Below are 16,437 nucleotides of genomic sequence, written 5' to 3'. Positions count from 1 at the left end.
CATTTCTTTTCCTAAACAAGTTTACCTATGGCTGTGGCTTTAGTGACCATCAGATTTTATCTCTAATGGGACATCTTCCACGTGCAAGTCTCAGAGGCCCTTTAAACTCAATATGGTCCAAAACCAGCCTCCAGCATGCAAGCACCGCGCACTCTCCCAGCCTGCCCTCAGAAATCCAGGAGTCATCCTGGATACGTTTTCTTTCACTTCCTTCCCCACGTTGAGCCCATCATCAAATCTGTCACTTCACTTTTTAGAAACCTTACAAACTGTGTCCACCCCAGCTACACCCCTACCATGAGTCCCGTCATTTCTTCCCTCCACGTCTCATCTACTATCACACCCGTGGCTCCTGGCCCTGGCCACCATGGACTTTGCCTTTGCCTGTGCTTTCCCATCTCCCAATATTCACCAGTGCTGTTCCCTTCTGGGCTGTCTTTCTTCATGCTTATCCTCCAGCACTCTCCACCCCACCCACTCAGTACTCCCTCGTTCTTTATCTCTCATGGCAAATCTCACTTCCTGAAGATAAGCTTTCCCTCACCTCCTAAATTAGACCAGGCCTCAAGTTATACATTCTCTATGGCTCTCTAAATTTTCTTCATAACACTTACTTCAGTCTTTAATTGCATGTATGTGTTACAGTTTGATTACTGCCGATATTTGCTACTAGGCTATAAGCTTCTTGAGCTGAAGGGACTATGTTTTGCATACCATTGTACATTCAGCACCCAGGAAACACTTGTGATGTTGAATATTTATTCAATACTTGTTAAATAAATGAGGAACAAAGGAACAGATCTTAGAAAACCGGCTCAGAGAGCCTCAAATTGTATATCACAGTCTGTGACTGTTACAGTCAGATCTTAGTTTTTTTTCCCCAGGGCCATACCGAAGAAAGGCACCTTTGCTGAAGCAAATAACTGACAAGTGACCCTCAAATGATCCTTCAGGAAAGGAAAAGGAGTATTATTCAAATAATCCCTGATGGGTGTTTTTTACCTTGGTCACATTTGAAATGACCTGTCATGTCACAGTCCAAGCCCAGTATTCACTGCCATGTCTGCTGGTTAGATGCACAGGAAGGGTGGGGGCTGGGGGGAGGCTGCTATTAGAGGGAAGCCAGCAGCACTGCTGGGTGGGAGTTCGTCCTGAACCCTCACAGCCAGTGGCACTTGTAATGTTTTAATTTTATTAAGCTGAGAATTGTTTTGATTCTTTCTATTTTTTCAGCTATCCTGTTCTTCATAAGTAGGACAGGCTCTCTTTGTTGTCAAATCTCTCTCTGCCCCTTTCTCCTTAGACATACCATCTCAGGCCCTCTCTGTGTTTCTCCACAGCCAAGCTTGTGTCCACCACAGGACCTTTGCCCTTACCTTCCCTCTGCCTAGAACACTTTCTCTCAGATCTTTCATGGCTTCTAGTTATTTGGGTTTTGGCTTCAGTATTACCTTCACAGAAGAGCCTTTCTGACCACATGACTTGAGCTAGCCTGCATTCACTCGATTATGCCACCCACGGCATTCACCACAGCCTATTACTTTATCATTTACCCAACCACCACCAGAAATAGAAGCCCTGTGAGAGCAGAGGCCCAGCCTGTCTTGTTTATCTATCTCCAGCTCTGAGAATAGTGCCTTGGCTCATAATAAGTCTTCAAAAAATATGTGTGGCATGAATGAATGACTCAAGGATTTTGTCTTTATTAGGATTTGTAATGCAATAACTAAAAGTCATCCACAGAGAAGTGATGTTTACAAATCAGACTTGGATAAGACCTTGCCCAATATCCAAGAAATACAGGCGGCTTTTGTAAAACTTAAACACCTATGCGTTGATGGTAATTTCATTTTTATTATATATGTATATATATATATATATATATGTATGTATACAGTGAATGGGTGATAACACCATTGCATGAGGCATGTCAAAAAAAATGATAGCCCTTGAAAATATAAAAATAGATATATTTAAGTAGAGGCACATTGAAATACTTTTGCATGACAGTATCAGAAGCTCTTAGAAAATGGAGTTTAAACTGCTTTTTTGTTTTGTAGGGGAAAAAAAAAATTACACCACTTTGAAATAAATAATAAATGGTGTGGTAGGATACTTCTGTAAAGGGCCAAGGAGAACAGTGAGCTTCCCATACAGACTTCCTAAGATTTTAATGCACACAGTTATGTTTTAAGATAAGGGACTTGACATGAATTTCAAACAGAGCCATGTTGTAATCTGCGTGGCCTCAGATTTCTAATACATCTATTAGAACAAGTGCTTCTCAGGCACTTTCATTGTGCCCCAGGGGGATGACTCCCGTGAAAGCATCTCTGGCATAAGTGAGGCCTCCTTGAAGTATACACAGAGTCCTACTTACCTGGGAGCCAGGAGAGGCTGCCATTGTGGCAGTTCTGCAGGGATGAGCGGGTGCTTGCCTGGAAGGAGAACTGGGGAGGGACATGGTGTGTTAAAAAAGCACAGTGACATGAATTCTTATCAACCATCTGGTAATTGGAACATTACTAAAGCCTGGAGTTTGTGAGGTGAGCGACGTCTTGAGACAGGCCACGCAGGACTGAGTCAGGACAGTGCAAGCCCTGCCAGGAAGATGCCCTCATTCCTGCTGTCACAGAAACCATGCACTGAGAGGCAGCGCTGGCAGCAGGAGCAGGGGAGAGAAGCAAGGAGGGTGAGGTTTGCAGTCAGGAAGCTGTGAGTAGGGGGCATCAGAATCCAGGGGTGGGCTGACCAGGAAGGTGGGAACCACTGGCTCTTAGGAGGCAGAGGTGGTTAGACTCTCCAGGACTTCCCTGAAAGCCTCCAGGGGAGTGCTTTTTTTGTTTTTTATAGAATTGTAACATGTCTTCTTAAATGACTATATTATTAAGTGAAAATGCATACTTCCTTAAAGCCAACTAAATATTAAAAACTGTGACGTATCACTTAACTCTGATATTGATCATGTAAAATTAAGTTTAAAAAGGTGTGTGCATACGTTTTATATACATATACAAAATATATGCATCCTATATATTACATATATATGTTTTTTAGATAAATATTAACCATATTTATTGCAGAGCCTTTTGAAGAAACTGAAGAGAAATGGTTGTCTTCACTGGAAAATACTCGGTGGTTAGAATATGTAAGGTTTGTACAACCACTTTCCTTTTTCTTCTTTAACTTTTTATTTTGAAATAATTATAGACTCATAGGAGATGCAAACAGTCCAGCGCTCCACATACTCCTCACCTAGCTTCCCCCGGTGGTTACATCTTCCATAACTAGAATGTGGTATCAAAACCAAGAAACTGACAGTGGTATAATATATAAGCCTTATTCAGATTTCACCACTTTATATGTGTTTTTGTGTGTGTGTGCGCATGTGCATGTGTGTGGTATTATGTGCATTTTTATTGCATGTGTGGATCCGTGCAGCCCCCACCACAGTCACTATACAGAACTGCTCCATCACTGCAAGGCCCTTCATGCTGCCCCGGCAGAGTTGCATCCCCATCGCTGTGTCCTGGCAACCACTCCTCTCTTCTCTGTCTCTGTGTTTTGAGATTTCAAGAATGTCCTGTACATCAGCCCCCTTTTTATAAAAGGATTAATGAATTTCCCTGATAGAAAAATCAAAACATACTCTGTTGAAGAGTCACTTAAATGCTGATGAAATTTGCAAAGGTTATTGAGAACACAGTACAGTGCGAGATCAGATGTGCTTGATTTCAAGTACTTTTAAAGAAATATTTATAGTGGAAATTTTATTTTCTTAACAGTATTTTTCCCTTTCTCTTTTCAGGGCATTCCTTAAACATGCAGCAGAACTCGTGTATGTGCTAGAAAGCAAGCGTCTCTCTGTAGTCCTGCAAGGTAATTCATTACTGAAAACAATGGTCACCATGCCAGCCAGCGTGGTGACTGCCCGCATTCAAGTAGATGACACTACTGCTAACCCATCAGGGACACTACAGATTCTGCCACAAAGACCGCAGGTAGAAAGGAGTCCGGTTTTCTGCCCTGTGTTAAACCTTCTTCCCGTATTATGGGAAGGGTTGGGTTGCAGCTCCTGACAGAGTCAGACAGAGTGTTAGTCTTGGCAGAGCATCCTTTCTGTCTAATCTTGCTACGTTTCGAATTCATAAAAATTTCAACTTAAATGCCTCTGGATCACGCTAGATTGGACTCTACAGAAATAGATGGGTATCAAGAAATTGACTGAATTGACACTATGTGTTAACTAACTTGGATTTAAATAAAGTTTAAAAATTAAAAAAAAAAAAAAGAATAGCCAATATTCTGGATTTTGTCTAATGTTTAGTAGGAGTAAAGTACAATATAATAATGTTTCAGTTAAGTGAAGGATGATTGTATGTTAGGTAAATTTAACAGCTAACAGAATTTCTAAGCTTACTGATGTAGTTTAATAAACCATGAACTTCCTACCTTATCCTATAATATATTTCACATTACATAGTTTGTGAATATGCTACACTACTGAAGCTTACAAATAAGCTTCAGAGAATAATGGCAGAGAATTATTCAGAGAAGAATGGCAGAGAATAATGTAGTATCCACTTGACCTTCCCTTTCTCGCTCAAATGTAACAGACTTTAGCAAAGTAAAGATATTTAAAACCTTTAAAGGGGAAAAAAGAATAGTAATACACTATTTCAAGTAATCCCTAACTGTGATGCCATCAGAGTTATTTAATTCACACATAAATGCAGACTCTCACAATCCAGTAATCTCTCCTCTCAACCAGTGGGTATTCTAATCCTATTGCAAAAATCCTACTTAGCACATGTCTTGATGGATTTGTATAATACAAAAAGGTTAGAAGAGATACTGAGCCTACATCTTAGTAACACTTTTTTTTAGAACGTGGTTTTGAAATCGTTTATTGAGGTATAACTTGCATATTATAAAATACACCCATTCTGAATGTGTATTTTTAGTACACATACAGAGTATAGAGTTCAGAGTCCAGTTTTAGAAATTATTTATCTCACCAAAAAGATTACTTGTGTCCCAGCCCCAGACAACCACTAATGTGCTTTCTCTTTCTCCACATTTGCTCTTTCTGAGATGTCCTGTGTAAACGAAATCATACAAAATGTGATCTGTTGCCTCTTGCTTTTTTTATTTTACATACATGCTTTTGAGGTTCATTCACGTAGCATGTATTAGCAGTTTGTTCCTTTTTATTTCTGAATAGTATTCCTTCGTAAATACCACATTTTATTTATACATTTGCCCACTGGCAGACATTGAGTATTTCCATTTTATGGCTATTATGAATATGCTGCTGTGAACATTTATATAAAAGTCACCATGGGGACATATTTTTTTTATTTCTTGTGGGTAGGTACTTAGAAGTGAGGAATTGCTCAGTTATAGGAGTTGCTATCGTTAAAAATTGATGTTGGTGACAGGTTTTCATGGACTCTTATCAGGTTGAAGTACCCTTCTGTTCCTAGTTTGCTGAGAGTTTATCCAGAATGAACTTTGGATTTTTATCACATAGATGCTTTTTATGCATCTAATGAGATGATTATGTTATTTTTATCACTTATGTCTATGAAGTGTTACTTTTTGTCAGATGTTAAGCCAACCTTGTTTTCCTGGAATAAATTCTTGAATTCATGAGATAATAGGATTTGCTTGTATTTTGTTGATGACTTCTACAATCTAATCATAAGGGATACTTGGTATAGTTTTTGTCTGATTTCTTTGGCTGGCTTTCATATCAGGTATTACTGGCATCACTGAAAAAGACACCAGCTATAAAAGACAGGAGGAAAATGTTTGCCACCTTTTCACATGGTGGTGGACAATCCCATTCCCCTTGTTCACCTCTGAGTCACCATGTGGAATTGCCAGTAGTAAAATTAATGTTCTTAGGAAGCAGAATGGACTCTTGAAAGATTTCCACCCCAAACTACTGAAATGTAAAAAGTGTGAGGAATATGCTCTGTTATTTGGAAAATATTCATATATAAAAGATTATTTCCCATTAAACACTGATTGAGCTAAAGTCTATAATATTTTAGAGTTGCTAGAATCCATTGAACCCTCCTAACATGGATTATTTTGAAGGTAGCTCGGGCAGAGAATAATGTAGTATCCACTTGACCTTCCCTTTCTCGCTCAGCATTTTTCTATGTAGTAGTTATTTTCTTTTCCATTTTTCTTAACAGAGGAGGAGGGAAGAGACTTGAGCTGTATGGTAGCTTCTCTTGTTCAAGTGATGCTGGATCCCCATTTTAGGACAATTACTGGATTTCAGAGTCTCATCCAGAAGGAGTGGGTCATGGCCGGATATCAGTTCCTGGATAGGTGCAACCACTTAAAGCGATCGGAGAAAGAGGTAACAGAATCTCGGTGCTTGTTGTGAGTCTGTAAGTGTACACAAGGCAAAATTCACGTTGTCATGTGAAGAGCTATTCTGTCTGTAAAGAGACCAGGAGGCTTTTTAAATATTGCATTTAGCACCTCTTTGCTTCCTTAGTCTAAGACTACCAATGGATTAGCATCCAAATTGATGTACTTACTAAGATTATTGTAATTATATAGGTAAAATTCCAAAAAAAATTGTTAAGTTTCTCCACGTTGAGAACTACTTGATAAAATGCTGTATTATCTCTCTGAAAAGCAAATAATGAGCACATCAGGTATTTTGAAAAATCAATTTTGGAGTATCACAGTTTCTTAAAATGGGGCACGTGTGTTAAGAATGGGATGTTTGAGAGGGACATCTTTGTAACAGCTCTGGGCACAGGGGCTGCCATGGGTGCAGAGGTAGGAGAGCCTGTGAAAGGCCCTGCAGGCATCTCACAGAATGGTGGTTTCAGAAGCATAGGCTGACTGAGCAGTACAGACTACCATCTGAGGAAATCTCGACAGCGAATACTTCACTTAAAAGATGCTGGGGGCGTGGGACACCTGGGTGGCTCAGTCGGTTGAGTGTCTGACTTCGGCTCCGGTCATGATCTCATGGTTCTTGAGTTTGAGCCCCACATTGGGGTCTGTGCTGACAGCTCAGAGCCTGGAGCCTGCTTCGGATTCTGTGCCCCGCTCTCCCTCTGCCCCACCCCTGCTTGTGCTCTGTCTCTCTCTTTCAAAAATGAATAAACATAAAAAAAAAAAAAAGATGCTAGGGGCGCCTGGGTGACGTCCGACTCTTGATTTCTGCTCAGGTCATGATCTCAGTGGTTGGTGAGTTTGGGCCCCACAGTGGGCTCTGTACTGCCAGGGCGGAGCCTACTTGGGATTCTCTATCTCTCTGCCCCTCCCCTGCCTGCTCTCGCACACTCTTTCTTTCTCATAAATAAATAAACTTAAAAAAATAAAAAGATGCTGGGACTCCAGGATACAATAGCTGTCATCAGCTGTTATACTTGGGGCTCCACCATGTGACCTAGAGGCTAATGCCAACTGTTTTCTGAAACTCTGGGAAGTTTTCCGGATGCTGAGCCTGCACGGTGCACCAAAAGCTAATTACAGAAGTTGTTTTTTGGTTTGGAGTTGTTGGTTTTTTGTTTTTATTTTTCAGCATTCTAAAGAATTATTTCCAGATAAGCTTAATCACATATTTTAGTATCCCCCATTCATACAGTAACACTTGCCTGTTTACTTTGCCATTTCAATGATACTACACAAGTAAGGGCTGTGATGTTTATCACAGTTGAACTTACTTCTTAGGTTTGACATAAGCTGGTTTCACCTATTTGCATATCCTTAGCTTAGCTTTGGAGCCAAGTGTTTTAGGCTTAGCTGTTCTCTTATTAATCTCTTCCTTACTGTAAGCAGTAAGTTTGGAAATAAATGTGAACAACTGAAGGACAACGTTAAATCATCCCATTTTCTGTTTGTATGTGCCAGTCTCCCTTATTTTTGCTGTTCTTGGATGCCACGTGGCAGCTGTTAGAACAATACCCAGCGGCCTTCGAGTTCTCAGAGACCTACTTGGCTATACTGTACGACAGCACCCACATCTCCCTGTTTGGCACCTTCCTGTTCAACTCTCCTCACCAGCGGGTGAAACAAAGCACGGTAAGAGATACTGTGGCGATAGCTGCTTCTCTTTTTTGCTTTTACAACTTTATTGATATAGAATTGAAGTACAGTTAGCCGCATATTTAAATATGTAAATTAAAACAGTCTTAAGCTACCATTTTAAGCTGTAATTTCTGAATGAATTCTATAAAAGCCTACAAAAATCTAGGAAACTGTTTCATTTTTATGACTGAGCATTTTAGGTATTTTTCTCTGATGTACATTGTTCATAATAAAGCAGTTTTTAGGGCTCCTGGATGGCTTACTCGGTAGAGCATGCGACTCTTAATCTCAAGGTTGTGAGTTCAAGCCCCACTTTGGTCATGGAGCCTACTTAAAAGAGGGGCACCTAGGTGGCTCAGTCGGTGAAGCATCTGACTTTGGCTCAGGTCATGATCTCACAGTTCATGAGTTCGAGCCCCGCGTCAGGCTCTGTGCTGGCAGCGCAGAGCCTGGAACCTGCTTCAGGTTCTGTCTCCCTCTCTCTCCACCCCTCCCCTGGTTGGTTTCTCTCTCTCTCTCTCTCTCTTTCTCTCTCTCTCTCTCTCTCTCTCTTTCTCTCTTTCTCTCAAATAAATTAAAAAAAAATTTTAATGTGATATGTAACAATTAAAAAAAACAGATTTCAAAGATGTAAATTATTACACCCACCTTAAATGTTGTGCTTTTATATTTATATTTTGACATTCAGTCTCTCCAGATGAGTAATTTAAAAGGTCCTCTTTGAGGACTTTTGTTTCCTAGAATAAAAGATGTACAAAGCAAGATCATTTTCTTCAAGAGTTCTGTGGAGAAGGAATTTCAGAGATGAAGCATAGGCATGGTGCTAGACGCTGGCTGACCAAGTAGCCTCAGAACCAGTCCCACATGCCACACAGCAGTCCTGTTGGCTAGGATGTTCAGTTTCTAGTCACAGTTCATTGACCTAGAGGAAGAATCATGACTAAGGAGGGTCTCAAGCCAAACTTGAAACTAACTTCTGATTGCCGCTGGTAGAACCTTCCAGAACCCTGGGTTCTGACTCACCCACATTGGAACTGACATTGGGAATAGCTGATAAATGTTGCAGTAACCATTGAGAGAAACAGAAAGGAGAGTTCTTGCGGTCCTCAGCCCTCAGCACTAAGGCCCTGGTCCAGGTGATGTGGCCTGGTATAATGTGAGTCCCTCCTAGGGTCAGAAAACCTGAATCCTGGCCCTGGTCTGGGAGAATGGTGAGCCCAGGTTCCTCATCTGTAAACTGTGAAGCATAATGCTTCACTATTTGCTAAAGAAATGAATTAGTCTAGATTGCGGATGTGAAAGACAAAGTGTACTAGACATTTAAGGAGATGATTTTTATTCAGGCTATTGTAATAGACCTTTATTAATGAGGAACATCCCAAAGAAAAGGAAGGGGCCTGGGGCTTGTTACAAGAGGAGGGAGATGGGAGGGAGGGGGAGCTGGTCTTACCTCAGAGTAGGGGAGCCGTGTCTCAGTGGGGCTGTTGTCCGGGGACTCAGGGTCAGAGAAACTTAGCACTGCCATAGGGTATTTATTTTAGATCGGGGAGTTTGTGAAGGAAGTTTTTATAAAATATATTCTGTGCTTCCCTAATAGAATGTAACCTCTCCCAGTACTGCACTCAGACCGGTGGTAGGCTGGAGCCCTGAGTTGTGGGAGACTATTTGTTCCTAAACTAAATGGTCTCTGATGCGCTCCTTTTCATTCCTCGTTCACTGGGCATCATCCAGTTTGTGCCCCTTGAGCTTCGCTGTGGGCTGTGCATCTGGTGGTGTTGCCTGCCCATCATACTCCTCTCCCTTCACTGCCCCGTGTACACGCCCATGCACGCCCCTAGTACATGCATGCATGCACACACACACCTTGTGGGCCTTCAAAATGTACACAAAGCTAGGAAATCAGCCTTGTTAGTCATAGAACATTCGATGTAAAATGCCAGTACATCGGCCCTAAGGTCCCAGTGACTGCAGTGCCTCCAGCAGGCACTGAGCAGAGGACTCTGCAGAGCTCAGGTTGGACCCCAGAGACACTCACTCCTCACCCTGCTACTAGGCTGGATTCTGGATGTGCCCAGATAAGTTTACAAATAGCTTTCGATGTGGAAATAAATATTTTTTAAAAGTATATCATCTGAGGGTGCCTGGGTGGCTCAGTCAGTTAAGCAGCTGACTCTTGATTTGGCTCAGGTCATGATCTCATGGTTCATGAGTTCAAGCCCCGCATCATCGAGGAGCCTGCTTGTGGTTCTTTTTCTCCCTCTCTGCACCTTGCCCCTCCCATCTACACTGTCTTTCTTGCTCGCTCTCTCAAAATAAATAAACTTAAAAAAAAGTAGATCATCTACTTTCCCTGGTCCATGCTCTAATACTGTATTGTTTTTTTAGCCTGGCCTTTTTCAAAAGCTTTTCCTGGCGAGTACTAGCATGGATCCCTCCTTGTCTCAGCACTTCATACTGATGATTTGATGTAACAGCCAGATTGAAGGCCGTCAGTGCCACCTCTGCCCTCCCTGGGAAAATGGCTTTTGATGTAAGGTCCTGATTAGCACAACCGCTGTTCTCAGCTTAGTCTCTTCCATAAAGACGTTTCCTTCTTTTCTGAGGCCACCTTAGATGCTCATGGTCAGGTACTCTTTGTGGAAAATCTTATCTTTGGAGATAAACATTTTTAGTTTTCACATAAAAAAAGATGACTGTTTTCTGTTTATTTTTCTAGAAGGGCCATTAAAACAGCTCTTAATACTGTCTTTTTAAAGGAAATGGGTTGTTTCTACATGCATATATATTTTGAAATTTCAAGTAACTAAAAAGGTTTTTTTTTAATATATTTGGTGCTTTATGAGTTAAGTTTTACTCGTTTGCAATAGGACATTTTGTAAAATGCCCTATACTATTAGATAGCTTATCTGTTTCCTGCTGGCCCTGAGTCAACACTACGACATGGGTCACACCTGGTCATACCTGTGGTGTGGAGCTGGTGTCCTGACCACAGTGCTTCTTTAGTAATAACAATGAGTTTTTGCCTTTTTCCTAATTTCCAAACAAGTTCTTGGTTGTTTGGAGAATACTGAAAAGTACAGAGCAGAAAATAAGAATCAGTCCTCTCCCACCATCCAGGGACTTGGTATCTTGAGAAATTTCCTCCAGAGAACTAACCTACATAAACCGATGTGCCAGCCTGCTTTGGCCCTCAGCCAGGATGACGGCCCCTTTCTCCATGCCACTAAGTGCAGCTGCATGGTTTGATGCTCCTCACCTTCTCCACACAGAGGACAGAGGCAGTGGGCTGTCTCCCTGCAGCATTGTGCCCTGCATCAGTAGGCCGCGTGACCCTACAGTGGGCTGGAGGCAGGCTCCTGGGAGCAAGAGGCCCGGCCTCAGTGCGTGGTCTTCATGGTCACGGCCAGATGCCGGGACTGTGTGCACAGGGTCTGGATTCCCTCCTCCCTGCTCCTGGGGTGTGGTTCAGATACTGAAGGTCACTGGATAAGTGACGTGTGAGCGTGGACTTAGAAAATGGGATAAAATAGATGGCAGGGATCACCATGCCCAGACTGTCTTACACCTCCACTCAGCAAGTTCTGTGCCCAGCCGGTAGTTGTGTAAATGTATCACGTACTCAGAAAGTAAAGTGCTACAATTATAAAAGTAACTGGGACACCTTGAAGACTTTATAGTATGGCTTTCCTGAAATTTTACTTGTTGTAATAATATATTCCTTGTTCAGAGGGTCCAGCTTCCTTGATGGCTTCCAGAAGAAAAGGTGCTCTCCTTGCTCATATAGGGTGTGAGGTGTCCCTCTGATCCAAGGTGCCAAGAATGTCTCTTCTCTCAGAGCAAAACATGCTGCTCCCGGGGAGCTAGAGTTGCTCTAGTCCAGAAAATTCCCCATAGTGAGGGAATGATTTTGGCTCATCAAAAAAAATATATGAGAAAATCATTTGGCCTCTTCTCATAAATGTTCAAATACTTATCTTGCAGGAATTTGCTATAAGCAAAAATATCCAGCTGGGTGACGAAAAGGGTTTAAAATTCCCCTCAGTTTGGGACTGGTCTCTTCAGTTTACAGCAAAGGATCGTACCCTATTCCATAACCCCTTGTACATCGGAAAGAGCACACCCTGTGTACAGAACGGTTCTGTGAAGGCTTTCAAACGGACAAAGGTAAATTACAAAAATGCACCAACAATAAAAACACAGCGTTTGCTTACACCTAACAAAGGTCATATTTTCAGAACACAGAGTATTAAGATCCAGGTCACTTCCCTTGACACTGCCAATGCAGATTTTGAGGAATCATTTGCTTTGTAACTGAAATGACCATGCCCTGACTTTTCTTCTTGGTGACTGAGGCCCACAGAGCTTGCTCAGCATGTAGGATTCAGCGGATAGCAGCTCTGAGCCTAAGAGGCCCCATTCCTGAAGCCCATCCACTTGCCTTTCTTTCTAGAATCAGCCAGATCCTAGATTTCTCCCTAACCCAGAGGTCTTAGAAATTTGCGCTTTAGCAGAATGATGAACAGGAGGTATCCCCTCCCCGCCAGGTCGCAGGCCAGCGCTAATGCCCTAGGCAGAGCCCATTGCTAGCTAATGGGACTCAGGTGGAAGAGGATCAGGAGGAGGGTTGCAAGGGAAGGGACAGAATGTTATGACCACCATTCCCCCATTTTGTCCCCACACCCAGTGAATATTTGCCACTGGGCCTTTCCTGTCTATGCAAAGGGGGAGGCTCCAGGGAGGTAATGCTGAGGTCGCTCTCCTTCCAGAAAGGCTACAGCTCCACACTGAGGGGAATGCCAGCTTCCTTGAAGAACGGGATCGTCACCGACCAGGATCTGGTCCCGAGGCGAAACTCCCTGATCCTGAAAGGAAAGCCGGAGCCGCTTCCGCAGCCCGGCGGCCAGGCCCGCGGTGCGGAGCAGTATCTCCGAGAGTGGTTCTCCCGGCCGGTGGACCTGCACGGCGCCCTTCTGCCGCACGTCTCCGGGACGCACGTCAAACTCTGGAAGCTGTGCTACTTCCGCTGGGTCCCCGAAGCCCAGATCAGCCTCGGGGGCTTCATCACCGCCTTCCACAGGCTGTCCTTGCTGGCCGACGAGGTGGACGTGCTCCGCAGGACGCTGCGGCAGCACCGGGCCGGCCCTCCGGAGGCCCGCTGCCCGGAGCCTGACCAGAGCCGGATGTACTTCCGGGTGGGCGGCCCACAGGCGGCGGGGACGCCGGAGTTCCTGTCTTCATCGTTCCCCTTCTCTCCCGTGGGCAACCTTTGCCGGCGGAGCATTTCGGGAACGCCTCTGAGCAAGTTCTTGAGTGGGGCCAAAATCTGGTTATCTACCGAGACGCTAGCAAACGAAGACTAACACGCCCGTTTTCTGAACGTTTTGAGGGGAGCCATAAACCGGCTTCCTCTGAATCAGAATTGCTAACCTAGGCATCAGAGGCTCTAAAAATTTTATGTGTCGGAATAATAGTTGAAATTTGCACTAATATTTAAAAACAAGTCGAGTTAACACTTCCTCACAATTCTATTTTAAAAGACCTTTTCTTTTTTATGTCCTCTTTCTGTCATTTTCAGTCTGGCCCAGTTTCGGGTGATCTGTAGGCAGACATTCTCCTATTTTTACTACTGTGAGCAAACAAATCAGGTTTTGTCTGTGACGTTTATTTTGTCTGCATCCACTTTCTCCCACCAGCCACTAAAGGTTGCCTGATCCTCAGCCTGGCACGCCAAAGAAACAGAGGTCAGGAAAGTTAAGAAATTAACATTTAGTCTATTTTCAAGAGCATCCGGTCAGCTCTAATAGGTATTAATGTATTTTTCTGGTCACTTTCTATTCTAATTGAACTCACCTGAGGGTTCAGTGTTCCAAGGCTATTATTTATTTTAGATCACCTTGTTTGGGACCGTAGATCACTGTGTTTTAAAATCATGAGTTTGCTGTTAACTCCCAGGACTAACTTTAAAATAACATGCACTGCTGACTTTAAAAGCATTTGCTGTAGATAATATAAACTTAGAAGTGCCTTTGACATTGAGGTATGCATAACACAAAGTAAAACACAGTTTTCAGTTTTTAAAATCAGGGTGTTAACCTACATATTGGAAATGGGCTTGTCACCGCTGAGCTTCATACCAATAGCCAGGAGTCCCCCAAACCACATTTCCTTCCCTCTGAAAGTCAGCGAGGACACAGCGGGCCTGTGGGGTGGTCGGTGTGGGTGTGACAGCAGCAGGAGCCAGTGCTGTCGGCACCGAAGCCCACCCTCCAAAACAGAGGGCTGTTGAGAGGGATTTGGGCGTTTGCTGCCCGTATTTCCAGTCTGGTAAACTGTTGTTGGCACTTTACCTTGGAAATAACTAATGAGTCAGGTCACCTGCACAGAGGTCCCTCCTCCCGCCCACACAGTTCTTAGTGGTTAGATTTAGCCAACAGGAGAAATAAAGTGTACTTCTCTCAAAATACTGCCATTTTAATATTGAGGGAAGACCCCCCCCTCCCCCCACCCCCGACCTCTGACAGCGGAGAAGCACGCAAAGGTGTGTTCTGCCTCAGACTGTGGCGGGAACCCAGCCAAAGCTGTGGGGTCGGAGCTGAAGCTTGTTAGGGGGACTGGCGGTCAGCACCATCCCCCTCCTCCCCACCCCCCCCACTCCTCTGCCCACCCTGCTCCCTGTTTACAGGATGGATGTTTCAAATTGGGCTGTTAGTTTCTTAAACTGCCATCTTAAGCTTTAGAAAAGTTTTATAGTGAAGTGGCTAGCTTCTAAAACAAGTTTTTTCAAAGCGTGTTTTACCTTTATGTGTAATGAATAGCTGTTTCAAAATGTCTGAATTATTTTCCTTTTTAAAGTTGATGTCTCTAGACCTAAAGGGACAGAAGTTCTTACACAGTGTCTTAGAAAATTTGTCTTCTGGATCAACCCAGTTTTTTCAGCTTGTTGCCTAGAAAATAAGGGCTTTTTTCACCTTATATAAATAAATAGCACTATTGCCATTAAACATTTTATACTACTTGATTGGAAACCAGTCTCAATCCCCTTAAAGTCCCACAGCATATCCTGCCATTGAAAGTGTGATAATTCTCCCTTTTTGATTAAACTGCCTTTTTATTATTACAAATAATTCTAAATTGGCGGGGGGGGTGGGGTCTGGGAGTGGTTGTTGAGCATTTATTTCTAATTCTCTTCCCTCACACATTTATTTCGACTCCTTTAGTGATTTTTTTTTTAATTTACAAGTTTAAAAAAGATTAGGTACTATTAACATACTGTCTTAAAATAGAAAATGTGCATATTTTTGTATGATAATCAAATGTAGTAAAATATGGTTTTTAGTTTTATTTTTGCTGGATGGTTGTTCTATCATGATTATTGTGCCACAACTTATGCATAATATGAAAAACAACTATAACAGCTTTAAGTCCTGGCCATTCTAAAGCTGCCTGGCACCTCTGCTAGCAAAAAGGATGTGGTGGTGACCGAAGTCCTCCGTGTGGTTACGGACGCTGCACCAAAGAGCGCTTCACACTCTCCAGCCCCACAGCCCCGCAAGCGAAGTCTGTGCCGATGGAGCACCGCACGGGCTCCAGACAGCTTGGGACTTTCTAGTACTGAACTTAAAGATGTACAATGTCTTACTGTTATTTTATGATGGAAACCAGTTTTAAAACCAAAAATGTCTTAACTTTATTTAAGAAAAGTATATTAATGTGTGCTAACAGAGGGTGAAAACTAGTCAACATACCTTCAACAAAATCTGCTTGCTATAGCAGTAACCTCAAGTAGAACTTGACTTTGAGAGAAAACTAAAACCTTTGTGCCTAAAATTACAACCTGAGTTACAGTAGGATGAGCAGGAAGATGAGAGCTCTTGTTCAACAGTGATGAATGTGAAGGAAATTTTGACTGCTAAATAAAATTTCCACAGAAATTGCTTGTTGTAGTTATCGATGTGAAATCTACAAGAACATAGTGATTGAAGAAGCGAAGGCATTTTCTTCCAGCCACACTTGTGGGGGTGTCATCCAACCTCTTTGCTCTCAAGCAAGGTTGTGATCAGTTAACATTTTCAGCATTGATGAGAACGGCTGTGGTTAAGGCCATCTGGGTATTAATGGACTATGCCCTAACTTGTCCTTCCGCTCAATAAATTACCAAGCTCAGGGCATCTGGGTGGCTCAGCTAAGTGTCTCTTAATATTGGCTCAGGTCATGATCTCAGGTTCATGAGTTACAGCCCTGTGTCAAGCTCTGTGCTGACCGTGGGGAGCCTGCTTGAGATTCTCTCTCCCTCTCTCCCTGCCCCTCCCCTGCTTGCGCTGCCTGTCTCTCAAAATAAATAAAGTTTTAAAAAATTGCCAAACTCGAGGA

General features: G+C 42.9%; 1 protein-coding gene across 2 annotated transcripts in view; it reads left to right on the top strand.

Annotated features, from left to right (window-relative positions):
* The window catches only part of MTMR10 (myotubularin related protein 10), a 55,622-nt gene extending 39,624 nt beyond the window's left edge, over positions 1–15,998 (top strand). For both annotated transcript variants that reach the window (XM_027067898.2, XM_027067899.2), the window contains 7 exons: positions 1,710–1,840; positions 3,084–3,153; positions 3,809–3,879; positions 6,207–6,376; positions 7,891–8,061; positions 12,049–12,231; positions 12,834–15,998. In XM_027067898.2, the coding sequence (XP_026923699.1) occupies positions 1,710–1,840; positions 3,084–3,153; positions 3,809–3,879; positions 6,207–6,376; positions 7,891–8,061; positions 12,049–12,231; positions 12,834–13,427 (1,390 nt within the window). In that variant the 3' untranslated portion in view covers positions 13,428–15,998. The remainder of the gene's footprint in view (positions 1–1,709; positions 1,841–3,083; positions 3,154–3,808; positions 3,880–6,206; positions 6,377–7,890; positions 8,062–12,048; positions 12,232–12,833) is intronic.
* The last annotated feature ends 439 nt before the right edge of the window (positions 15,999–16,437 follow it).

This window comes from Acinonyx jubatus, chromosome B3 (genome assembly GCF_027475565.1).
Source record: "Acinonyx jubatus isolate Ajub_Pintada_27869175 chromosome B3, VMU_Ajub_asm_v1.0, whole genome shotgun sequence".
NCBI lineage: Eukaryota > Metazoa > Chordata > Mammalia > Carnivora > Felidae > Acinonyx > Acinonyx jubatus.
The sequence above is the reverse complement of the archived record's forward strand: the minus strand, read 5'-3'. Positions and strand labels throughout refer to the sequence as shown.